The following is a 26,405-nucleotide window of genomic DNA, read 5'->3' as shown; positions in this document are numbered from 1 at the left end:
CCTTTTTGGTACCTGGTAGAACTTGTTGAAACAGTTCCTCTTGAAACCCTTTCAAGGTTATATCTAGAACTATCTCTGAAAGGGTCCACCCAGAACCTCCTATGAGAGGTTCTAAAGGAGATCCCTCTCTGAAGGTTCTATGCACAACCTTTCTACCTTCTAATGGTGCTAACAAGAATCCACCCAAGTGGTTCTGATGCAAAGTCTTTCATGTTTCAATTGTTTATTTAACTAGAACCATAAAGGCTTCTTCTGCTCTTCAACCATGGGAGGTTCCTGGTAGAGCCTGTAGAATGAGAGGTTTTGAAGAAGAACCCTCTCTGAGGGTTCTATGCACAACCTTTCTACCTTCTAATGGTGCTAATTAGTACCATAAAGGGTTCTTCAGTTCTTCCCCCAAAAGAGAACCCTTTTTGGTTCCTGGTAGTTGAAACAGTACCAGTAATGAACCAGTACCAGTATTGGTGTTAAGAACAATCCACCCAGGTGGTTCTAATGCAAAGCCTTTTATATTCCAACGGTTTTGTCTAACATTCAACCAGGGACTCTGCCAAGAACCTTTTTATATTCCAATGGTTCATTTAAGTAGAAACATAAAGGGTTCTTTGATTTTTCCCCATAGGAGAACCCTTTTTAGTTCCTGGTGGGACTTGTTGAAACAATTCCATTTAAAACCCTTTCAGGGAGTTCTACCTAGAACCCAACATGAAGGATCATGCCTAGAACCATCTCTGAAAGGGTACACCCAGAACCCCATATGAGATGTCCTAACAGAAAACCCTCTCTGATGGTTCTATCCAAAACCTTCCCACCTTTTAATGTTGCTAACAAGAATCCATCCGGGGGTTCTAATGCAAACCTGTTTATATTCCAAAGGTTTTATCTAAGATCCAACCGGGCATTCTGCCGAGAACCTTTTGATATTCAAAGGGTTTATTTAGAGCAGAGGGGATTCTACTGAGAACCCCTTTACATTCCAAGGGTTTTATCTAGAAACCACCAATGGATCTCTACCAAGAACCTTGTCATATTCAAAGGGTTTCACCTAGAGCGCATCCAGAGGGTTCTACCAAGAACCTTTTTACATTCCAAGGGTTTTACTTAGAAACCATCCCAAGAGGTTGTACCGGGAACCCTTTTATATGATGGTACAAAGAACTGTGGACGAACAAGTCCTTCAAGGATTTCAACAGTCCTTGAAGAACTCTTTCTTCCAAAAAGAGTTCTTTAGATAAAAAAATCTTCTTAATGGAATCTTTTGTCTTACAAAAAACCCCTGGTGAACCATTCCTTCAAAGAAGGGTTCTTCAGAAGCAAATGGTTCCAGGTAGATCCACAGCCCATAAGGAAGAACCCTTTTGGAACCATTATGTCTAAGAGTGTAGATAAGCTTGTTTGATGTGTGCAGCCTTTAGTTAACCATTCAGTTGTTTGGACATGCTCAGTGAGAGTTGGCCCCTCCAGGGTCTACTTGGTATGGTCCTGGACCCAGTGACATAGCCTGAGACAGTAAGTCTGTGGACTGACGGTGGAGAAGGACCGGCCTGGGTGTCTCAGCCTCTTCCACAAATGCTCCAGCCTCTTCTTAAAACTGTAAACTGTGAAAATGTCAATGATGCCAATGAAGTAGCGCTGCTCCGGCCCATCGATGACGTGCAGAGGATTCTTTAAATTGGGCAACAAACGTCGGTTTTGGGCTTTGAAATCTTGAAGCTCAGCTGCGTCACGGCCCGGCCCCACGGGCTCAGGTGATGTTTGACCACCCAATGCATCTCCTGCTTGTGATTTCTTCAAACAGCTGCCATCCATCTCAGACAGCAGTAAGGTGCAGTCATCTTCTGGGACTGCCCCGGGGACAGCAGCTACGCCTGCGTGGACAGGGCTGGAGCCTGGATTCACAGATCTACAATGATAAAGTCAAAGGAAAATAACAGTTATGAGTCACAGCATTTGTGTCCTGCAGCCTTACTCACAATTCATCCATGCAAAATGTTGTCATCTGTCTAGACAGACAGACAAGAAAACCCAGGAGCACAACAGGTCTGTCTGAATTCTGGAATGTCTCACGTGTTTTCACATAATCTCCTTTTATAACCTGTGACATAACTTCCAGTTAAGGACGTTAGTCTATCAGCATTTAGTATTGTGGTCAAAAGAATTCATGGTAATATTATCACAATATCTATAGAAAATTTGATAAATAATGTCAGTGTATTTCAGAAAAAAATGTCAGCCAGTGCCAGCATTTTTGACAAAATTCACTTTAAACACCCACAGTATATTCAGTTCTATGAATATGTTAACATGGAATACATCAAAAGAAACAAAAAAAATCCTCTAGTTTCATACACAAAAACAACAGAACAATTTGTTCTAGATTCATTCATTCTCTTTTTATCAAAAAATCCACTTTTCAGACAAAAGAAATGAGAAAACGGCATTGTTGTAAAAGAGATCTTTTTAAGTAGAATTAGATCCGTGCCTGAACCTGATGGGACTCGACAGGTTTGGGTCGGGTCGGGCCGTATTTCTCACATATCTCATGGGCTTACATTGGTTTTGGGCTATATTATTGTAATTATCATTATTATTATTATTATTAACTACACAATAGTAATAGTAGTTCTTTTTTCTTTCTTTCTTTTTCTTTTTTGTTCCCAATTTTGTCACTGCCAGTTCAATTCCCCCCAAACTCGTACTGTTTGGTACACAGAGGGAAGCTTGTTTAGAAGAATGTCAGGCTGTAATCAGGTTCTGGCTGAACTATGCTAATGACGGATGGGTTCGAGTTTGCTAGGCTTGGGCCTTTTCGGGTACAGCTTTTCAGGCCAATTAAAATTCTAAGCACAATATCAACTTTACATTTTTATTTTTGTTTTTTAATCGCTTCATATTATGTGTGTGACATTGCTCATAGCAATGTGACTAACAGAATATATACCCACCCCCCAGGTCTGTGGCCAGGTCACGGTGCCCTCTGTCCCACGCTTTGCAGCTGAGCACCATTTCATGTTACATAAAATCACCCTCTTATTCTGTTGCTCAAGCAGAAGCATTGTGTCTTAAATGACAAGATATTCTGTCAATGGCGGGGAAAGTGTTACCTTTGTTCGTTGTACATTTTGTTTCCTTTCGGGTAAATTAATTACACATTAAATATGAATGTAGGGAGGTGAAGAGTGAATTTGTAAGTCTCTCTGACTTTGTGTTTGGCTCCAAACCCAGATTAATCAAAGCCAAGGAGTTCAAAATTAATTTTAAAGTCAAAGACATCTCCATTTAGACATCTGTCAACTACTTGGGCTGCACACATCACAGCATTGGTGAACTGTGACCATCAGAGCTGGGACTTCAGTTTGGCCAAAACTTAGCCAGACACACCAAAAATGCAGTAAAATGGAAAAAGATTTCCCTGGAATAAGTGGCAGGCACCTTGGGACATGTGTTTGTGGTGTGTAGTTGACATATATAAAAACCCAGTAGAGGGCAGCAAACACCACACAATGATAGTAGAATAAGTTTTTTTTTTTTTTTCTAGAGTCTTCTTTACTTAAACGTGTATTAAACAGTAGATAATTGTCATCTACTATTACTATTACTATTGTTTGTGTAAGTTATATTGAAGTTCTCTATTTCGGTACCACGCACACAGTTACATGTAGCAGAGACCTCCAGTTATATTATTTCTGTCTACCAACACAGCTCTGTCTGCTGTGCACTGATGGAAGGAGCTTTAAAAAAGAAGATTCAGGTATCTGAGATGGGATGAGTGCAATTTCAGTAAAATAACAGTCCTTTGCAGATACTGCACTATGCTGCATTGTTTTGAAAAAGGCAGCTCTATCACGTTAGCCATCTAACAACAGCGTCTGTCTCGACTGCTTTGTCTCGAGCAAGATATCCCTGTCCTTCAGGAAGGCCTAATGGGATGATTTTTGGTCTCACCCACTGTAAATCAAAATGTGATTGGTAAATTCACCTGTCACTGCTTAAACAAACACACAGGCTGTGGCCTACTGTCTCAGTGATGAAGTCCTAACCAACGAGTGAGCCAGCTCCAATCTTTCTCTGCCTGGAGACAACAACGACAACAAAAAATCTGATTGGATAACCCTCATTTGCTGTTTTCAGGACAGTACCCTTTCCTTTCTGAAGCAACGATGATAGAAAATGAGCTTGAAATTATAATTAGAAGAGAATAACTTAATAATAAGGGTCTAGAGGGCCCTCAGTGTTCTCCTCTGCCACACAGTAACATGGGGGTGTAGGTCTGACCAAAAAAGTTGTAGGAAAAGTGAACACCAAACTAAGTTGAGCTAAATGCTAATGTTAGCACATGAATGTACTCATTCTAGCGATATAACATGCTGATAGAGGAGGTAATCCTAACCATGTGACAGTACATCTAAGGAACATTAATGCTGGACTAATTTTGTGCTACTCCGTTTGTGTTACCACTGGTGAGTGTGACGACACAGGGATAGGAGCCAAATCCAGACAAAGCAGGCAGACTTAACCAGGCTGGTAAAGTTCAGGTATTCATCGACCACATTAAGGCACAGAGGCCAGGCAAGGAAAGTCGTCCAAACAACCACAGAATCCAAAAGAATCACATAACAGATTACAGTCTCCAGATGACAGAGGCTAAGAAGTAAAGGTAGGAGGCACACGGCAACTTTGACAGTCACAGCTCTCACAGGCAAATAAGGTGAGACTTTCACAACTGACATAAATCACATCATGCCCTTCTGTCATGCTACCTTTTCTCCTAAGATCTATTTTTTACTAAGTGATGCACAGAACATTAAAGCAGCACTTTTCACAGATGGATGCATGAAGGTATCACTCATCATCTGTTTGGTAGAATCAAGCGTGACATGACAATAAACAATGTGCATTCCAGTGGAACAGTGATTCATTACACTGCAGCTATAGTGACATCAGTCAAGGAGGGTTCAGCAGATGAACACCTGCATCGAAGAACTTATCTCTGTGGGCTGAGTGTTGTCTTGTGTGTGTGTCTGTCAATCATATATTGGTATAGGTACTCAGACCCTTTACTCAGGTGAAAGTAGCCTACCAATACAATACCACAGTCTAAAAATATCCAACAAATAAACGTTCTGAACTTAAAGTTTTGCAAAGTACAGAAGCATTACCAGCTGAAGTACTAATATCCAAATATCCAAAATAGAAGTACTCATTCTTGAAACCAACACATTAAAGGCTTACATTACTAGATTGCTAAAAGTGATGATTCAGTGTCTGAACAATTTGTTGGTGTAGCGGACCACAGTAAAATGACAAGATGAACAGTAAACAACTACTCTCTGAAGTTGACTTGAAGTCGGGTAACATTTTGGACAACTGGAGAAGATTGCAACTGAGGTTTATGGTGTACCTGGAGGCTTCAGGTGACATGGACAAAGACGCTAAGGTGTAGTCATCATCGTTTTTGCATGTGGCCGGAGAGGAAGCTTCTGTCCAGTGGGACGACTATTAGTCAGTATGTGACTGAACTCAGAACAAGAGCAAAATCGTGTTAATTTGGTGCTTTGGAGGTGTCTCTAATCAGAGACAGAGTCGTGTATGGCATCAATTCTGATTCTGTGAGGGAAACACTACTGAGAGAAGGAGACATCTCTCTGGGTAAAGCCATGTGTTGTTTGTCAAGCATCGGAAATGACTAAAACACAACTAAAACAGATGCATGAGACAAAGGTGCACAGGCGAGTAAACGTGGATGTGATAAAAGTAAAACACAATGCACAAAAGAAAGACAAAATAAAGCCACAAGAAGGAAAGACAAGAAAAGTTGAAGTGTAAAAGGTAGGGATGCATCGATACTGATACCAGCATCGGGTATCGGTCCAATACTGTCCTCACGTACTCAAACTCGTACTCATAAAACTGCTCTGATACACCACACCTGATACCACATTACGAACAGTAGTAGTAAATACAAGTAAACTAAGGATCCGCCACGATGCAGAGTTCAAGGCATTTGCCGATGCTTACCCTATTTTTTTTGGAAGCGCCATCATCATCAGCGAGAGACTCGCTGTCCTCAATATAATCCACTAATAACCGCAGCAACTTTGAAAACATCACTCTTTGGAGTTCACAGCAGGTAAACAAAACTTTTGCACACATGGCACCACACTCATACCTGTCCCCCATAAACAATGGCAGGTAGGAACTAATTAGCTCTTAGACAAGAGGGACAAGAAGAAGAAACTTCAATACTACACATGTAAATGTTAAATTAACATACTAGTTAAAATGCTGTAAATGATAATGAAATAATTATCATATACGAAACCATTCATAATAGTAAACTTAATTCTGCAAGTCCATAATAATGTTGTGAAATTAATATGCTAAATTATATCATATAAACTGCACAGCTTAATAAGGACCACAAAATCAGTAAAGTAACTTACTACAAATAACCTAAAAATGTAATGTGTACAGTAACCATGGTTACACTTGTAGGAAACGGCAACAATGATTTGTTACATTTAGAAAGTGACCATCTAATGAAAATAACATATTTTTTAATTTTAATGGCATTAGTAAGTACTCATATCAGTACTTGGTATCGGCAAGTACCCAAATGTAAGTACTTGTACTTGTACTCGGTCTGAAAAAAGTGGTGTCGGTGCATCTCTAGTAAAAGGTGTGGAAATGAACATGCACCACGGAGCTGTCCAGCATTTGGTTAACAATGCAAAAAAAAGGTGGAAAGATGAACCACTTTGGCAGGATGTGTAATGCAAAGAATGTGTATGCAGTCAGCACAAGAGACGCTAGCGATGAGGAAAAAGAGCTCCTCATTGGCATCGTTCATTCACATGAAACTGATAGGAACACAAAAAATGATGAATGGACAGCAAATGTAAAAATAGAGAATAAAGACATGAACCCAAAAGTTTGCACAGAGGCACAGGCTAATGGGATTTCCTTTTGCCTGTTAAAAAAACAAACTGAAGAAAACAGACAATGAGAAAGACAAAGGTCAGACTGTCAAACTACACTGGAGAGAAAATTGCAGTTAACAAAAATTGCAGGTGAAGCACAGGAAAAAGGTGCATGTGTTTTCATTCAGTGTGTGTGGAAAATAGCAACATGAAACCAATAATAGGCCTGAAGGCCTGTGAAGAAACACACATGATTAAAAGAATACATCGATATGAAGCAGTCAACACAGATGATTTACTCTGAATATAAATATGTCTATCAGGGCCTGGGCTGCCTAGGAGGAGAACACACCATAAGGCTCGACGAGACTGCCATACCAAAAGTAGACCCTCCAAGAAAAGTACCTAACATGCTTCAGGAAAAAACTGAAAGAGGAGCTCTGCTGGATGGAAGAAATTGAAGTTGTAAAGAAAAATGATGAGCCTTCTGAATGGGTTGATCCCATTGTTGTTGCAGGTAAGCTGACTGGAAGTCTTAGAGTCTGTCTTGATCTAGAGATCTGAATTCTGCGACAAAAAGAGAACACTATCAGCTGCCAACTGTGAATGAAATCACAAACAAATAAGCAAATGCTAAAAAGAGCTTGTGACTGGAAGTTTACCGGTTCAATCCCCAGACCGGCAGGATAAATGTGGAGGGGAAAGTGAAAGGCAGCACATGCCACTTCCTCATTACCACCACTGAGGTGTCCTTGAGCAAGGCTCTTAACCTCAACCGCTCCTAGAGCTGCTCAGTGGCTGAAAGACTGTGGTTATACTTATACTGGTTATACCAGGTGTGAATGTAATAAAGGTGTTACTGCAAAAGAGAGCGCTGCTCTCAGTGTACCTACCCTGAATAAATAATCAAACTTGATAAGAACTCTCACCTATGCATATTTAAAACCCCATTTGGACGCTATTGATTTTTAAGGCTTCCATTTGGGATGCATCAGAGGTTTTCCACTGGATGATAGAGCAAGTTTTTGAAGGACTGGATACGTGGAAACATGCATCAGTGATATTCTTGTGTGAGGCGAGACTAAAGAATAACATGATAAGAGAGTGAAACAAGTTTTGGAACAGGCCAAAGCCAAGAACCTGGAACTAAATCGAGAAAAACGCAACACAGGACTGGAGGAAATTAAATATCTGGGACATATTCTGTCTAAAGATAGGCTGAAACCAGACCAGACCAAGGTAGAGGCAGTAAAGAACAACCCCAACCCCAGAGTGTAAAAAAAGATATGGAAAGATTCCTGGGAAAGATAACATATCTAGGGAAATTTCTTCCCAATCCCTCTGACCAAACAACACTGATAAGAGAGCTCACACAGTATGATGTGGTGTAGCAGTGGGAGAAAGAGCATGAAGAAGCTCAAACAAAGCTGAAAACGATGCTCACAGAAGCACCTGTATCGGAATTCTATGACCTCAACTTACCTGTGAAACTGTCAGCTGGTGCGTCAGAGAATGAGTTAGGAGCTGTGCTTCTACAGGATGAAAAACCTGTCAGATATGCCTCAAGAACATTGAGTGAAACAGAACAACGCTATGCACAGATCGAAAAAGAAGCGCTGACAATAGTTTTTGGACTTGAAAGATTTCATCAGTTTGTCTTAAAAAGCCACTCAGCTCTTCCCCCGCAAGAATACAGAGATTGCTGTTGAGAACATTTAATACCAGAGGCATGTAAAAGGGCAACCTGTCAAGAGCTTACATACCAGGCACAGCAGCAGATGATGAGGACACACAGACACATGAACATGTGATTGAAGCAAATTTGATGGAAAGGGAAGGAGGAGCCAAATCACCAGAAACATTCAAGACCACTGAAACTACAGAGAAGAGATAAGACATGGAATTCCAGATGTGATGATCTCAGATAATGCTCCTCAATTCAGCTCTGACGTGTTCAAGAACTTGTCAAAAGAGTGGGGATTTCAACACATTACATCAAGTCCACACTATCCTCAGTCAAATGGATTAGCAAAGAGAGGAGTTTTCCACTATCTTGCCTTAATGAACCTCAGTAACACAACATTAAATGATGTCAGAGCATCGCCAGCTCAGCTCCTAATGGGACATCATCTGAGGACACGCATTCCAACTAAGTTACTTCCTACAGTTACTTCCTAAAAGAGTAACCAAACCAGAGGAGGAGCTGTCAACTGGAGACAGCGTGACAATCTGGTGTGAAGGAACCTGGACACGTGGGAACGTAAAAAAAAAAGAAGCTGCTGCACAACCATGATCATGCTTGGTGCAAACTCCAGATGGACAAGACTACAGGAGAAACAGAAAGACGTTTCTGAGAGTGTCACAGAAAAAGACTCCAATGACAAGTCACCTGTCAAAACATCAAGAAGGAGAATAGTTAAGAAACCCAGAAGATATAGGGATGGTGAGATTCCTGTAGAAAAGTTTTTTTTTGTTTTTTTTTTAAGTTGTTCCAAATATTGTGCGATGAAGAAACAAAGTTTGTATGGTTACAAAACATGAGGTAAAAAAGTTAAAAGGCACAAAAAGTTAAGTGACCTAATGTTTTGATGTAATGTGTAACAGTAAATTTAATGTGATGTTTAGCAAAGAAAAAGAATAAAATGGCCTAGTTCATCATGTATAAGGTTTTTATTTTTGTAAGAAGGGGATGTCATGTTATAACTAGTGTTGTTTTTGGTGGCCTGTTTTGATTTTAGTTTTAGTCTAGTCTTCGTGTCAAACTGTTATTTTAGTTTTTATTAGTTTTAGTCACCTTCATACTCTTTTTTGTCTAGTTAAGTTTTAGTCGACTAAAAGTCTGAGCATTTTAGTCTTATTTTAGTTAGAATAACCTATGACTATTTTCATCTAGTTTTAGTTGACGAAAACTGATGACATTTTAGTCTAGTTTTAGTCAATTCAAATTGTATTTTACTCTCTTTTTAGTAATGTAATTCTATTTAACCCAATCAATATAGTATAATTTCTTAGTATAGTAGACAAAACCAAATTTTTCTTTTAGTCAAACCCATTTCACAAATCAAACATGGTTATCTTAGTATTATATTGACTTAAACTTAAACCGATTCTTTCAAGACAGCACTTTGAAACAGTAATCCACGCCTTTGTGACCACTAGGCTGGATTACTGTAATGCACTTTATGTGGGGGTTAGTGGGTCCTCCGTCGCTCGTCTTCAGATGGTGCAAAATGCTGCGGCACGTCTTTTAACTGGCACACGTAGGCACAAGCACATTTCCCCCCTTTTAGCCTCACTTCACTGGTTGCCCATCCATTTTAGGATCAGTTTTAAAGTTCTTTTATTTACTTTTAAATCCCTAAATGGTCTCGCCCTGCCCTACCTCTCCGAACTGCTGCAGCCTTATACACCCCTCCGCTCTCTCAGGTCAGCTGATCAGCTGCTCCTGAGTGTACCTAAAACTAAGCGAAAGCTCAGAGGTGACCGTGCCTTTGCTGTAGCAGCTCCTAAACTTTGGAATGATCTGCCTCTCCACGTCAGACAGGCCTCCTCTCTGTGTGTTTTTAAATCACATCTTAAAACCCATCTTTTCTCCCTGGCTTTTAACATCATGTGAGATGTTCAATGTATTGTATGTATGTGCATGTGTGTGTATATATATGTATGTATTTTTCTATTGCTTTAAACTGTATAGCTGTTTTATGTCTTTTAATCTGTTCTTGTATTTTATTTCTGTACAGCACTTTGGTCCACTGTGGTTGCTTATAAAGTGCTTTACAAATAAAGTTGGATTGGATTTTCCCCATTATTTTGTGGCTGCATTTCTCCCCATCTTTTTCCACAACACATTCCATTTCGTTTTCTCCGCGGCTGCCCGGCCATGATCCCACCGCAGCTGCATCTAAATAATGCCACGAGTGGGGATTGGAAGTGACGTCGCCTGCGTCAGCGCAGTGCGACACACAGCCTAGGAAACAGAAATACTGCAAAATAATAAATGCGACTAAACATTAAAATGTTATTTCGTCTTGTCTCGTTTTGGTCAATGAAAATGAAGAGACATTTTAGCAGAGTTTTTATTTTGTAAACCACATTTCGTCTCGTTTTTATTCGTCAACAATATTGCATTATATATTTTATTATAGTTATCATGACATAACCACCATTTACGTTTTGTCTCGTCTATATAGATGATAAAGGTTCGTTGACGATATTTCGTCATAATTTTCGTTGACGAAAGCAACACTAGTAATAACACTCCACAAGATAATGATATCACTCCGCCAGATGTACAAGTTGACAGTGACTGGTTGTGGTGGGTCCCTCAGTAAAGTTTGGTTGACATACACGTCCTGTCTCTCATGCTTTGGTTATGATATCAAGAACATAACAGTCAGACTGAACTACTTATGCAAATATTCTATTTCCTCACTTGGAGAAAAGAAGAGTTGTAATGTGCACTCCAGCAAGTAACACCTATGCCTACAGTAAAGCAAATGCTAACTTTGATACCTCTGAAACAAAAATAAGAGGCTAACACACACATCCCAGCAGAACTGATTGTACAAGAACGCTAAATGCTAACAGGACAATAAATTCACCTCTACATAAAAATTGTATGTAAGACCAGCAGCTCCTTCATAAAATAAACCAGGCACACCGCTCTCAACCACAGTTAAGGAAAAAAGTTTCAGTGTTGTGCCAAAAAAGTGATCATCTGCCCAAAACTGATTGTATCGCCCTGTTTACAGTTTCAGGTCACCACCCTCCTCTCCTAAAAAAACAAACCCTTTGATTCCTTGGTTTGCTGAGTGTGGTTCCATGGAGCTGCAGCAGCCTGCTGGTTAACACTGACCTGCTTCTACTGAATGGGGTGACAGACTGCTCCGGTCAAGTGATTATGAGTCATTTATTCTGATAATCTTATTTTCACTTTCTTGATCAAAGTACTGACAAACCGCGTTGGTTTTATGAGCTGTCATCTATTGGTAACCGCTGGATAAAAACATGTAGCCTATCCAGATGTTTTTAACCAACCTCCTCTCCCTGCAGGGAGCTGCAGCCCAAGCTGGTGAGAGGCAGCTGTGTAACATCATAGAGGAAACAGTTAACCAGCATTGTACATTAATGTACATGGTTCAACAGACTGGTATATAAAGTATGACGTATGTGTAGGTAGATGTATGTAATATATAAGGCAGGGGTCGCGTTAACCGAATATTTTCCGTCATTGACCGGTTTTTTAAAACGGTGACGGAAAAATCTGAAGGTCATCTGTCATTGTGACAGGTTGCAATTCATACCTCTGACAACTTGGTGGCGAGTGAGCATATTAATTAGCTATTAGGTACGTTCGAGATGAACTGCGCCTCGCAGAGTAGACGAGATCAGGCGGCCACAGCAGGAGGTGGAGACAAAAAGCTGCAGTCAAGTCGGACAGTTTTCAACAGACTTACGAGAGAGTAGAGGAAGAGACACGAACATCCTGTTAGATCACCTGTAGGTTACCTGTAGTCTGCAGATCATGATCATAGCTAAAGAAATAAAGTGCGTTCTTGATCATTGATTGAAGTTAAAATAGAAGAGATCCTCCTTTTGACGCTTGTAACATCTGTTCTTTTAACAAGTTGAAACATTTTTTTCTCCACTTTTCTCCAATCTTCACTTTTTGTGAAATATTGGATAATTTGACCTCTTTGGGCCTCAGACAGTTACTTTAAATAAAATCATGTGTTAAGTTTAGAAAGGAGGTCTCAGAAATCTGAAACGTGACGGGGGGGCATGGGCCAAAAATATTGAATACAACTGGGTCAATATATTTTGTTAGTTTATCAATTTTGTCGGATATTACTTAGAATTCAAGTTAGAGGGCAGCAGCACTCCTCTAAGCCTTTCAGCTGTGACAGAGTGACAGATTAACACAAAGGACAACCATTTACTTAATACTACAGTTAGAAATACTACAGTTAGAAAGTACAATGATGATAATTAGCCTGATCAGCCAATGTCAGTAATCAATACATTAATAAACCATTAATAAAGCCAATTACCAGGGTTGGGAGGGTCACTTTAAAAATGTATTCTGATACAGTTACTAATTACCTGTTAAAAATATAGTCAGCGATGTGATCCATCATCAATCATTTGGTTGATTAGTTTCTCAATTAATAAATTAGTTGTTTGGTCCATGAAATGTCAGAAAATGGTGAAAAATGAAAAAAAGCCCAAGTTGATGTCTTCAAATGTCTTGTTTTGGTCATTACTCAAAAATATTCTTCTGCAATGTTTATTTGTGGGCAAACTGTACATTTACTGCCAATGAGACACCATCACAGCTAAACATTTATCACCATCACTATCACTATTTACTTGTTTTTGCCACATTGGCAAGATAGCAAATGAACCGAGTCTGTACGTCCTCGGTCGCGAACGATCCAGCGCTTAGAGCCGGCTCTTTGGAGTGAACAACGGGAACCAGCTCTTGATTGCGAGCCGATTTGGGTTTTTTTTTCTGTTAAAGCCACATGTGATTGGTCAAGACGTGTTGTGGCGTGTGTGTCCACACTGAGTAGAAGCGGGAGGGGAGGGGTTACAGACACACAGCACAGTGAGCACATGGACAGGAGGGAGGGAGACAAGAGAGAACATGCGCTACAGAGAGAGACAACACGTTGGCTCGTTCAAGATGAACTGCCCCTTGCCTGGAAAATAGATGAGATCAGGCAGCAGCAGCAGGAGGTTGTGACGAAAATCTGCAGTCAAGTCGGACAGTGTTCAACAGACTTAAGAGAGAGTAGAAGAAGAGACACTAACATCCTGTTAGATCACCTGTAGGTTACCTGTAGTCTCCAGACCATGTTCATAGCTGAAGAAATAAAGTGCGTTCTTGATCGCTGATTGAAGTTAAAATAGAAGAGATCCTCCTACTGTCACATGTAACATCTGTTCTTTTATCTGCCTTGTAAAGCACTAAACTGTCTTTTGATAAATCATATATATAACCTTTATTATTATCAGACACTAAATATCTGCATGTTGACAGACTAAAATTTCATTGCACAACAGAAGACTAATATGTCCAGCGTTAAATATTACAATTACACAGAAAATTTGTATTTTATACAATATGTGGTGTTTGTTGTTAAAATTAAGCACTCTGCTCTATGTTGAGTGTGTTGAGTATAAAGAAATAAAGAAAAAGAATTATCACTATAATTAGTATTTGTGTCTGTGTGTTTATTGGGATCCAGGAAAACAAAGATTAAACAATTCTGAACCACAAAATACAAAATGATCAAGGTGTTACATTTGACCACGAGACCGACCCAGCCCGAGGAGAAGAAGGTCAGTGTACTTCTGTCAGAACCTGATGCTGGCTGGATATACCCGCTGGATAACCGGTGTGTAATTTTGTGCAGGAGTTATCAAACTTCAGAAACTTCACTTTCTGATTCTGTTTCCTCCACCCACAGTAGTGTCAGCGGGACGAAGGGGTGAGGATGGGAGGAGGAGTAGAGGATGAAGAGAACAAGGAGAAGGAGATGGAGAACGGGCAGCCGCAAAGCTGCACCTCAGTCCAACCCAACCTAACGTGATAGGTGAATCCCACTGTGCGCTGTTGGCACAAGGGGTGGGACAGAACAGGATACCCCTGCACCCCTAGCGCAAGACGCCAGAAGTGAAGTTGAACACACCTTGAATAAATGAAATCCCTTTAGGTCAGAGTAAGATCTGGACAGTTACAGTCTGGACAAGGAATGAAAGAGAGGGTGTAGCACCAATGCTCAGGCCAGGCAGTGTGAGGCTGGGAGACACCATGGCTGATAGAGAGAAGGTGACTCAGTGTCTGCTGTGTAATATTTGTCAGAAGTGCTGTGTTTGTTGTTAACAGACTGGTTTTTCCATGGTGTTCCTGAAATGTCAGAAGACTACAGATGAGTCAGTTCACTCTGTTGTTGCATGTGTAAGTAGTGTGGTTTACGGTCAAGGAATCCAGAGCACAGCAGGCCAGACCGCCAGCTCAGTTCTCAGTGGGCGTATGTGTGTGTGTGTGTGTGTGTGTGTGTGTGTGTGTGTGTGTGTGTGTGTGTGTGTGTGTGTGTGTGTGTGTGTGTATCAGGGCCAGATAGGTTATATCTTGAATGGGAATTATTACATCTGGCTTTGAACTGGGCTTTAGCATGTCAGACTCGAAAAGCGAAAACATATTTTTCTATTTATTTTAAGAAATTAGACAAATTTGCACAAAAACAGGAATGTAAAGAAGACAATTATGTGATGTCAACATATGGAGACATGAAGTCAGGTCATATTTTTTTCGTTTGTCGGATTGTTGGAAAAAAAATAAATGAATTGTAGTCAGTGGCAGGAGATAGGAATATAATTTCACATGTCAGGAAAGAGTTCTCTTAATGCTAATCAAAATACACATTTTCAAACCATCATTCTTATTTAGCTTTGATTTAGAAGGACTATAGAGTTGACATGTTATGGTTGAGACACATCTGATAGAAATATTATTAAATTAATTCCTGCCTTTTTTAAACCAGGAAGTTAGACAGGGGTCATCTGAGTATAGCTAACCTTAAATCATGTTTTTGTGAAAATCTGACAGAGTTGGAGGAAATCTGGGACACAAATTTAAAGGGTCAACAATTTCCTGGAAACCCATGTGTGGGTGTTTTCAGGCAGCAAGTTTAAGAAATTAAAAAATGAAAACAAACCAAAACATTTCATAAATTACATATATTTCATATGTACAAATCCTTAAACACTACATTTTAGAGTGTTGGTCTTAATAATTCTGAAAGCTTTTTTTTTTTTTTTTTTTTGGTTGTGATTTGCCCCAGTTCTCAAAAACGGACAAACCAAATATTGCTCCCTCTCTCCCTCAACCAAACTCCTTTGATAAAATCAGTCATTTTAGCTCACAGAACACAGGAGCTGCTGGTCTACTGCTGCCTCGATTTGTTAGTTTGTTTGTGTTATTGTGGGACTTTGGTATGTTTTGGTGAAGTCAGATTCACCGAAGTCACACAACAACACAAACTAACTAACAGATCGAGGCAGCGGTAGACCAGAAACTCCCAGGTGCAAGTTAAAATGATTTTTGCTGGTTTGGAGAGAACGATATTTGGCTTGCATAACAGTAGTTTTCCACCAGAAAAGGCTGGTAAAGCAATAAAAATGTTCAAAACACTTTAACTGATATTGATTTCTTCAGATGGGCCTTTTTTAAGGGATTTGTTGCTGACACACAACAAAGTTATTCATTGCTTAGTGTCTGTGCTGGTACTCTAGGCAATATACTGAATGTGGATAAGTGAGTAAATAATTCAAACTATCCCTTTAAATTGTGTAAAACACTTTATCCATATAGACATCTGCGACTGTGGTTTCATACAACTCATGCTCAAAATATCTGTAAATCAGTGCATAATAAAGTTAAGTGTCAGTTTCACTTCCTCTGACATCAGCAGACTTGAAAAGTGTTCATTATTACTGAAGGAAAAGGCTGGTGTGGATCTGTTTTATTCTTACTTTCGGCTAATCTTGTGAAACAACCAAAACCAGTAAAGTCTTAGTCACTACTGTCTGCCCTCGCTACCCTATTGTGACCCTCAGCCAAAAAACCCATTGGTCATTACTGGAGACATTCTAAACAGGTCACAACTTTTTTTTGTCAACAAAGTATTTTCCTGAAACTGCTGGTCACTGTAGTTTTTTTGTAAAACGTTGTTCAAAACAGGAGGAAATAGTGCAGTTTTTCGAGACCATTTTCAGCAGGGATCAGGTGTGCAGGTGTCAGATGCTAAGCTGCTACTCATCTCAATCAACCTGCTATACATCTCCACCTCTACTCCACCACAACACATGATCGTAGACTCGGCTTTCTCAGTTAGTCTAGTTGCAGCTTCTCTATTTGTCTCGTTTTGTCCCCAAACGGTACCTTAGGGACGGGAGTTAGCAGCTGTAAATAGCGCTGTAAAGCTTAAAGCGGTGTGCAGGTGGCTCAGAGAAGAGCGATACTCTGCATTTCATGAGTCTGACCAAACATGAAACACAGGAGCACATGTGTGGTGAATGGATTAAACTCCATCTCAACTGCTCTAACATAAGCTGCAAACGTTAGCATGTCTGGCTAATTAACACTAGCTTACTAGCTGCAGTAACTTTACCTCCAGACAAACTTGTTAGACCCCGCTGCATCTTTATTTGTTCTGTGGGGGTTTGAGGAAGAGGATGTGGGCTGATGCAGAATCAAAGTGGGTCGATGACGATGCATCTCTCTCTGGGTCGCTGTCTCAGGTCTGAGCTGGGTTAGCTTAGCTCTTATCCCGGCTTTATTCTGGGAACACAGTCCAGCAGGTCTGGCAGGGTGACCGTCTCAAGGTCTGCTGCACTAATCGAGTCCCTGTGCTTCCTTTTCCAAAGTTAGTGAGTGTATTTCTGTCATCTATCATATAGATATACCTGCCACATTTCATCATCCAGTAAACGTTTGCTGAGATGTAAGCTAGCTTTAGCCACGTTTAGCATTAATGTTATATAATGAACGCAGCTGCTATATAACTTTACATAAACACTTTCACAGGGTTTATGTTTTAAAACATGTCAGATGGAAAACACCATTAAAACGCCAGCTGGAGACATTTCAGCTGACTTAAGTCAAGCATTAGTTTACACCTTCCAGCTACACTCATGAAATCTGCTTGTGAGGCATTATTTTAACCAACAAAATCCACCATCATCAGCCAGAAATGAGAAGTTGCTTTTGTTTGCTTCTCTGAGGAATCAGAGACCTTGTCTTTCAACTAGGGATGTCCCGATCACATTTGAGTCATTTGATTTTGAGTATCTGCCGATACCGAGTCCCAATCCGATACTTCAGCAGTGCATTAATAAGAAGAAAAAAAACAGAGAACACATCCAAATTTCCACCACGCAAAATGCCCAATATGCATACATTACAAGTGGCTGATGCACTGCCTTCGCTGTACAGTTTAAAATACCTCCAAACTGCAGACATTTTCGCTGTGCTGAGGTGACACGTTTGCCCTGCGTTAGCCTACTAACTACCAGCTCACTACTATTGTGTAGCCTGCCGTAAATTGTGACGTTTACAATGTTGTTTCCATCTGTGCAACAATGAATATTGATGTTGTGGAACTTATTAAAATTAAAACTAAGCCATTGTCATTCCATTTGACAATCTCTTTGTACCTCAGGATGAATTTAAAATGTGAACATGGCCATGCTTGCTGTTTTGTAAGGTTAAATTCGATAATTTCCACCCGATTACGATCATCTGAAAAGCACGATTGACTAGGGATATCCCTAGATTCAACAACTACTCCCAATTTCAACATTAAATCTATCACCGTTATCACTGTAAACTGCATAAATGTGGTGAGAGAATGGAAAGCTTGGCAGACTTAACAACAGTAACTAAGGAGGGCGGGGCTTAGCAAAGAGTTCATTCTGGTTTCCTTTGCCTACAGTCGCCTAACCTGTTTCGTGCCTCTGACCTACTCCCGACCCCCCTGAAATCAACTTTGGATCAACAATCTGCACTCTGGATCTCTGGACTCCCTCTGCCTGGCTTCCTCACTCTCTCCCCCTGGCTCATGGCTCAGTTCCTGCTCCCCACAGCCTTGCTCTGCCCCATAACCTGGCTCACAGATCAGCCCCTGCGCTCCCCACAATTTGAGACTTATTCCTTTACATAAAATCTTATGACAATAAACTCATTTTCTTGCACCAGTTCCCTGCCTCAGTTCTGTCTTGCATTTGGTTTCAAAATCAGCTGTTCCCCGCAACAACCAGGCCACAACCTGCTTCTCGTCATGTGGTGCAAAGATGTTATCTGACAAACAACAATCATCAACTCCCCTGTGAAGTGAACCCTACTAGACACAATAACAGAAGGAACATTTTTTGGAGTATCACAAATCCCCCCAAAATTAGTTTTTAATCAGATTTTGATCCATTCAAGAACTCTAGCAGATATATATAATTTAATTATTTTGTCCCTTTCATAGTTTAACACTAGAAGACTGTTTTCATTTTCACATTTTTGATTTTGGGGTCCTTTTAACATTGTATCGGAGGAACTAAACACAGGATCACAGGCCTCAAAATGTTAAGAAACTCAGTCATGATAAGTCAGGAAAACAACACAAAGTCACTGACTTCTTGGTTCTCATGATGAGAGTGGCGAAGGAGAGGCTCTGGTGGCGTTCGTCGAGGTGTAAGGGCTGATGGGCCAGGAGGAGACTGTAGTCCAACACATTGAGCCTCCGAAGGAATTGTGTGTCGATCTCAACCTGCCGCAGGAGCCAGGGACGCTGCCGGTCTGTGCACAGACACACACAAAAACAGCACATAACACTGCAACTCAACAGATATGAACAGCAACAGTAAGTTTAATATAATTACTGACATTTACCAGAGGTGGGAAGTAACTAAGTGCAAATACTTTGTTACTGTAAGTAAAGTTTCAGGTATGTATTCTTGGGTATTAATTTTTCTGGCATTTTTTTTATTTTATTTTTACTCTCTGCATTTTAACACAAATATCTGTACTTTCTGCTCATTACATTTTCAAAACAGGCTTGTTGCTTCAGTTTTGAAGCATGTGAGGGGAATGATTGATTATTTTTCATCACTGTGGGCTGCCTTCCAACATCAAGACTGATTTCAACCTAAATGGACTGAACAATAACGCAGAGAACAGACAGTTCCCTGGTGTATCCATCAGTGCATATCACACACAATGGATATAACAAGACAAAAATGACATAACAAGACAAGAAAGATGTAACGATGTTAAAGATGTACCAAGACAGAAAAGATATAACAAGATGAAAAAGATGTAACAAGACAGAGAAAGGCGTAAAAGATGAAAACAATTAAAAGGACATAACAAGATGGAAAAGACATCAGACATAAAAGACGTAACAAGAGGAAAACAACACAAAAAACATGTCAAGATTCAAGACCGTAATAAAATAAAAGCAGTAACGAGACGAAATTGACATAACAAGAAGAAAAGATGTACAATACAACAAACAACATAAAAGACATAAGACAAAAAGGACATACCAAGATAAAAATCATAACCAGATGTAAAAAGATGTAAGAAGATTAAAACAATATAAGAGACATTAAGACAAAAATGATGTAACACCATAAAAGAAGTCACAAGACAAAATGATGTAAGAAGAAAAAGATGTAACAATATGAAAAACAACAGAAAAACATAAGAGAAAAACGACGTACCATCATAAAGTTGAAAAAGATGTAACAAGATGAAAAAGATCTCAAAGACTTAACATGATGAAAACAAGGTAAGACAGACAAGACATAACAAGACAAAAAAGATATAAGACAACAACCATGTAACAAGACCAAAACGATGTAGTAGGACAAAAAAATTCTAAAAGGATGAAAATGATGAAAACAACATAGCATGCTTAAAACAACATTATGATGTAAAAAACACAAGAAGACAGAAAACAACCTAAAAGACAAAAATGATGAAAAGACAAAAGACGTAAAGGGAAAAGATGTAAAAAAAAAAGATGTAATGAGATGAAAAGATGAAAACAAGGTAAAAGACATATCAAGACAAAAAGGACATAACAATAACAACATAAAAGCAGTGACAAGACAAAAAAAAATCCCTAACAAGACGAAGAAGATGTAAAGGTATAACAAGACATAAGATGGAAAAAACGCACAAAAGACATAACAAGACAAAAAAGGTGTAAAAGACGAAAAACACAAAGAAGATGTAAAGGTATAACAAGATGTAACACACGTGAAAAGACGTAACAAGATGGAAAAAGGAGTAAAAGACATAGCAGGGCAAAACAGACAAGAAAGGGAGACACAAGGTCAGTAGAAATGCCCTTCAGAGGACAACTTTTTATTTCTATACTTTGAGTTCATTTCAAAGCCTGTACTTTTTCACTTTTACTTGAGTGAAGAAGTTGAATTAGTACTTCAGTCTTTTTTTTTTTTAAACAACTATCTGTACTTCTACTTGAATAAAAAGTGTGTGTGCCTTTGCCATCACTGGCATTTACACACACCAGTGATGCTGCAGTTAGATTTGATTGAGATGTTTGCACAGGCTTTATTTAAAACAGACAGGTAGGCACAGTATACTGACCGGCCTGAAGGCGGTGCAATAATGCTGACATTAACACTTCTGCTCAGCCTCACATGACTCTCAGCTCACAGAAACATCCCATTCTGCCTCCTTACCCAGAGTGATGTACTGGCCTTCAAAGTTGAGGTCTTTGAGAACCACAATAATCTGGCTTCCCTCTGGTGCAGGCTCTGTCCACCGGCTCACCTCACAGCCTTTAATGTCGTATCTGGCAACACAAAACACAATCGAACCACACAAAGAGGCTGCTCTATCTGTTTCTGTCTTAACACCATAATAATACTACATATGCCTTGTATTTACAGGGACAAACAAACTTACCTGAACTTTGAATTTTGAGCTTACCTGGCATTGATTCGATCATCTGGATAAAACACACTTTGCATAACAATGAAGTATTTCTGCAAAGGACAAGTGGGAAAAGGAGATGTGTTTTATAATATCCTAGAATATTATTGCCACCTAGAGAAGTGATAAAATTTGATCTTTACCTTCCGTTTGTGTGGGATTTTGATCCTGTGAACACCTTGAAAAAACAGAGAAATCATTCAGTCCAGTGCAGCGTACTATCTGATTCATACATTCATACATCCAGCAGAAACAGAGTAGCATTAGCTGTCATTATCCCACCTCCGTGGAAGATCACTTCCATGTGTGAGTGCGTGTTTGCGGGATCACTAGACTTAGCTTGTTGCTTGCTAATTTCTTTTGTGCACATTCATGACTGTATCCTGGAGGACCACTACGATTCACAACTTTTGAAAAACCTTGGAAAAACTTTTTTTTATGACTTTTATGTCTTTATGGCTGGAAGAATTATGTTTTCAGGTCATCCCACTCTTGTGAACATGATATCTCAAGAACACCTTGAGGGAATTTCTTGGCGCTTGGCACAAATAACCACTTGGACTCAAGGATGATCTGATTAGATTTTGGTGGGTTAAGATCACTGTGACCTGATTAAACACATTTTTGGCCGTACCTCAAGAATTCATGCACCAATTATGGCAAAATTACACACAAATGTAAGTATAATAGGATAAAATGGTGAGGTAATTTATATCCAACAGCTCAAAGTTCAACTTCATTGTGACATCATGATGTTCTGTCCTCCTCTGTAAAAATAGTTTCTAAGTGACAACAGCATGTTTCTACCAGGAGATTATTCACTGGAATTACAAGATTAATTCTCTTAATACTCCCATTTACATACTTACTTTTAGTTCCTAAGCCTACTCAAGTACTTTTTGTTCTTAAAGCCAAGTACTTTTTGCTCCTAAACCTATTCAAGTACTTTTAGTTCCTAAACCTACTCAAGTACTTTTTGTTCTTAAAGCCAAGTACTTTTTGTTTCTAAACCTACTCAAGTAGTTTTAGTTCCTAAATGTTCCCTATTACTTTTTGTTCTTAAAGCCAAGTACTTTTTGTTCTTAAAGTCAAGTACTTTTTGTGCCTAAACCAACCAAAGTATTTTTTGTTCTTAAACCAAGTACTTTTTGTTCCTAAACTTACCCAACTACTTTTTGTTCTGAAACCCAAGTACTTTTTGTTGTTAAAGCCAAGTACTTTTTGTGCCTAAACCAACACAAGTATTTTTTGTTCTTAAAACCAAGTACTTTTTGTTCTTAAAGTCAAGTACTTTTTGTGCCTAAACCAACCAAAGTATTTTTTGTTCTTAAACCAAGTACTTTTTGTTCCTAAATTTACCCAACTACTTTTTGTTCTGAAACCCAAGTACTTTTTGTTGTTAAAGCCAAGTACTTTTTGTTACTAAATGTTCCCTATTACTTTTTGCTCTTAAAGCCAAGTACTTTTTGTTCCGCAAGTACTTTTTGTGCCTAAACCAACACAAGTATTTTTTGTTCTTAAAGCCAAGTAGTTTTTGTTCCTAAACCTACCCAAATACTTTTTGCGCTTAAAGCCAAGTACTTTTTGTTCTTAAACCTACCCAAGTACTTTTTGTTCCAAAACCCAAGTACCTTTTGCTCTTAAAGCAAGCACTTTTTGTTCCCCAACCTACTCACGTACCTTTTGTTCCTAAACCCAAGTACTTCCTGTTCCTAAACCTAGCCAAGTACTTTTTGCTCTTAAAACCCAAATACTTTTTGTACCTAAACCGACCCAAGCACTTGCAGTTCCTAAGCTTAACCAAGTAGTTTTTGTTCCTGAACCTACCCAAGTACTTTTTCTGTAATTTTTGTTCCTAAAATGTACTAAAGCAGTTTTTCTTCCTAAAATTACCCAAGTATTTATTTATTTATTTATTTTTTAGCTCTGGGTTACTGTACAAACATGACACTGCATCACAGTGGCCAGAGGAGCCGCTCTCTCTGTAGATATAAAGGGCTCATTCTTCTTTTTTTCAGGTGACTATACACAAATGAAAACTTGCTTAAATTAAATCTTATACACATGGGACTTTTAAAACAACTTCTGTCTGGACTAATCAATGTCCATACTTTCTAAACTTATAAAAACTTCTGAGATGGTTTCATTTAGAGAACAACTCATGGGTCAAAGAGGTCAAATTATCCATACAAAAATCACAGATTAGAGGAAAGTTCAAAAATTGAAAACTCTTTTTTCTTCTTTCTTCTCCCAGTAACAATCTCACAACCCCTCAGATTTGTCTTATGAGCCTTTGGAGAGGCCTAACCCTGAGGTTGAGAACAACCTGACCAAAAACTACTCCTTATAATTGGGTATTTTTATATTTATTTCTGTCGGGAAAGTGAGCTGTTAAAATGTTATGAAACAGAATACCAGAGAGCAGTAAGTGCAGTCTGTGCTTTGCACTACATTACATTATTATGCTTATGTGACTCTCCTATCTGATTTCATGAGCACAGCCTGGATGCTAGGTAGCGTAAAACATGGTAACCCACAAAATGTTCTAAAGTGGTTTCCCATCAGTTGCTGTGACAACACAGACAAAAAACCCTCAGAAATCAACCATGAGTAACCGTAACACATGCACAGTGTCTAAAAATAAAGCAATCTGTGATAAAACACACACTGTAAAAACAAAAAAGCCAAGAAAAGTCTACATTTCAAGGAAAAGGACTGCAATAGATTTTTGAGTTTTGAAGCCAAGTCAATTCAAACTGAAGAGTTTGAAATCCAATTCAAACTTTAAGGCCCCTACATATGATCAGCGGTAAAAACGCTTTCCGCTGGCTGTCCCTTTGTTTTCCTATGGAGAGAGCAGTGGCGCCCAACCAAGCGGCACCGCTACCCTCGGCGTGGCACACTGCTCAGATCTGCCACTTACCGCTGTGCCCAAAGTTCAAATTATTTGAACTTTGACCTCGTTTGCCACTGACCTTTCAAAGTGCAACCAATGAGATAACAGCTGAATATGACGTAGCCAGAAGCAACACATACAAACAGGAGGGAGAGAAAAAGGAAGAAAAACTCATTCTCTGTGTTTCCAAGTTCCCCGAACTGTATAACACCATATTAAAATCAAACCACGATCTCGGCAGGAAGAGTATTGCTTGGTGAAATGTCAGTAGTCAGATCAGGCTACCAGGCCTGTGATTAGGCAGAGTATACGAGCTACCGTTAAGCTAAATACAATGCTAACGTTAGTTTAGCTGTTTGTGTACGTTCGCTATTCCAGGCAGACACAGTGACAGGATCAGTGCTTCGTAGCTATATAAACTGTCCTTTAGCTCAGCAACAGTAAATCCTATCATGTTGTTACATAGAGCTGTGGTTAGTTTTTGCAGAAGAGGAGTCTGCTTTTTCCTCCTCATCCTTTTTCTTTCCGGAGTGACAAGTAGCGTTTGGTGTTGCCTAGCAACGGTGAATAGCTCGCACTTGCTGATGACGTATACCTGAGCTCCACCGCACCTCTGCGCCCTACCTGGCAGTGAGTGAAGAGCAAATTTCTTGTCATGTGAAGGCACCTTTAGAGTTTGAATTCCATTTCCAATTCAAACTTAAGAGTTTCAAAAAAATTCAAACTTAAGAGTTTGAATTGGGCCCAAAATCAATTGCAGTCTGTTGCCTTGAAATTTTAAGTCATTGCAACTATTTTTTTACAGTGCAGATATGTACAAATCAGTTTTAATATACTACAAAAGAACCTTTCAAATGTCTGTATCTCTTTCGTTAATACTACTACTAATACTAATAACTGTGTGTGTGTGTGTGTGTGTGTGTGTGTGTGTACCTAGGAACTTGACCAGCAGTGAATGGGGGTATTTCCTCAGATGTTCCATGTAGATCTTCAGGTTGGACAGAAGGAATTTGATTTCCCTTTTGTTCTGGGTCTTCAAAAAGAAGCGTTTGTCATTTCTAGAAGTTCAAAAGCAGAGAGTAAGTAGATCTCTGTCCTGTCAGGAATACAACAAACCAAACTCTGACTTTTTTATAATGAAAAGTTCTTCTTTTTAATCTCCACTTTGTCTATGATATGACACAAAATATTGGATGTAGTCATTAAATGTGTAATTAAGGTTTAGGGTTAGGACATCTGAAATGATGCAGCAGCTGTATGGGGGGTATTTATGGACGTCATATTGTGCTTTGGACTGAATATTTAACCAAAGGGATCGACTGAACCTTTGCCAATGGAACAAGAAACTGTGGCGAAATATGAAGCTTCAGAGATGAGTTGCCTGAAATGGTTTGCATGAATCAAGAATTATAGCTTCCAAAAGATATGTCACAAGAGTACAAAAATAAACATAGGAGCTTAAATTCATGTTTAATCCTGGGAAACTGGACTTCCAGGAATCATCCAAACCATTTCCCATTTCCTGAGAAATATAATAATGTAAAATGGGTAAAATATAAACAAATATAAACATATACAACACCTAGAACATGTGGGAATATATTTACAAAATGTGTATGTTGGTGGCCTGGCAGCCCAGTTGGTAGAGCGTTCACCCGATGTACTGAGGCTGTGAGTCCTCTGCAGTGGCTGAGTTCAATTCCCACCTACGACCCTTAGCTGCACGTCATTCCCCCACTCTCTCTCCCCCTTTCCTGTTCATCTTCAGCTGTCCTATAAATTAAAGGCATAAAAGCCTCCCTGCTAAATAAAATGTAAAGAAAATATGTAGGTCCAGTTTTCTTTCTTAAAAGATATTCACTAGCTGTGTGCATGCACCGGTGGAACACACTAAAAGCTTTAATTAATTAAAAAAAAACACAAAGTCAAACACTTATGATGCGGTTACTACGGTTTCCTGAAGGTTTTACCATCTTAATTAAGCTCACACAACACGATTTCTGTGATCAGGTTTGCGTGGAAATACTTTAAAAGACTGTGAACAGAGTGACAGAATTACAAATGA

The 26,405-nt window shown here is 39.3% G+C and overlaps 1 protein-coding gene across 1 annotated transcript in view; it reads right to left on the bottom strand.

Annotated features, from left to right (window-relative positions):
- Nucleotides 1-299: 299 nt before the first annotated feature.
- The window catches only part of pip5kl1 (phosphatidylinositol-4-phosphate 5-kinase-like 1), a 37,954-nt gene continuing 11,848 nt past the window's right edge, over nucleotides 300-26,405 (bottom strand). Inside the window, exons 4-9 of the mRNA XM_084746539.1 lie at nucleotides 25,274-25,398; nucleotides 21,588-21,622; nucleotides 21,442-21,497; nucleotides 21,192-21,304; nucleotides 19,113-19,275; nucleotides 300-1,903 (exon numbers count right to left, since the gene is read on the bottom strand). Coding sequence (XP_084602665.1) covers nucleotides 1,468-1,903; nucleotides 19,113-19,275; nucleotides 21,192-21,304; nucleotides 21,442-21,497; nucleotides 21,588-21,622; nucleotides 25,274-25,398 — 928 coding nt within the window. The 3' untranslated portion in view covers nucleotides 300-1,467. The remainder of the gene's footprint in view (nucleotides 1,904-19,112; nucleotides 19,276-21,191; nucleotides 21,305-21,441; nucleotides 21,498-21,587; nucleotides 21,623-25,273; nucleotides 25,399-26,405) is intronic.

This window comes from Lutjanus erythropterus, chromosome 20 (genome assembly GCF_056507025.1).
Source record: "Lutjanus erythropterus isolate fLutEry1 chromosome 20, fLutEry1.hap2, whole genome shotgun sequence".
Taxonomy (NCBI): domain Eukaryota; kingdom Metazoa; phylum Chordata; class Actinopteri; order Lutjaniformes; family Lutjanidae; genus Lutjanus; species Lutjanus erythropterus.
This window is presented reverse-complemented; position numbering and strand designations above follow the sequence as displayed.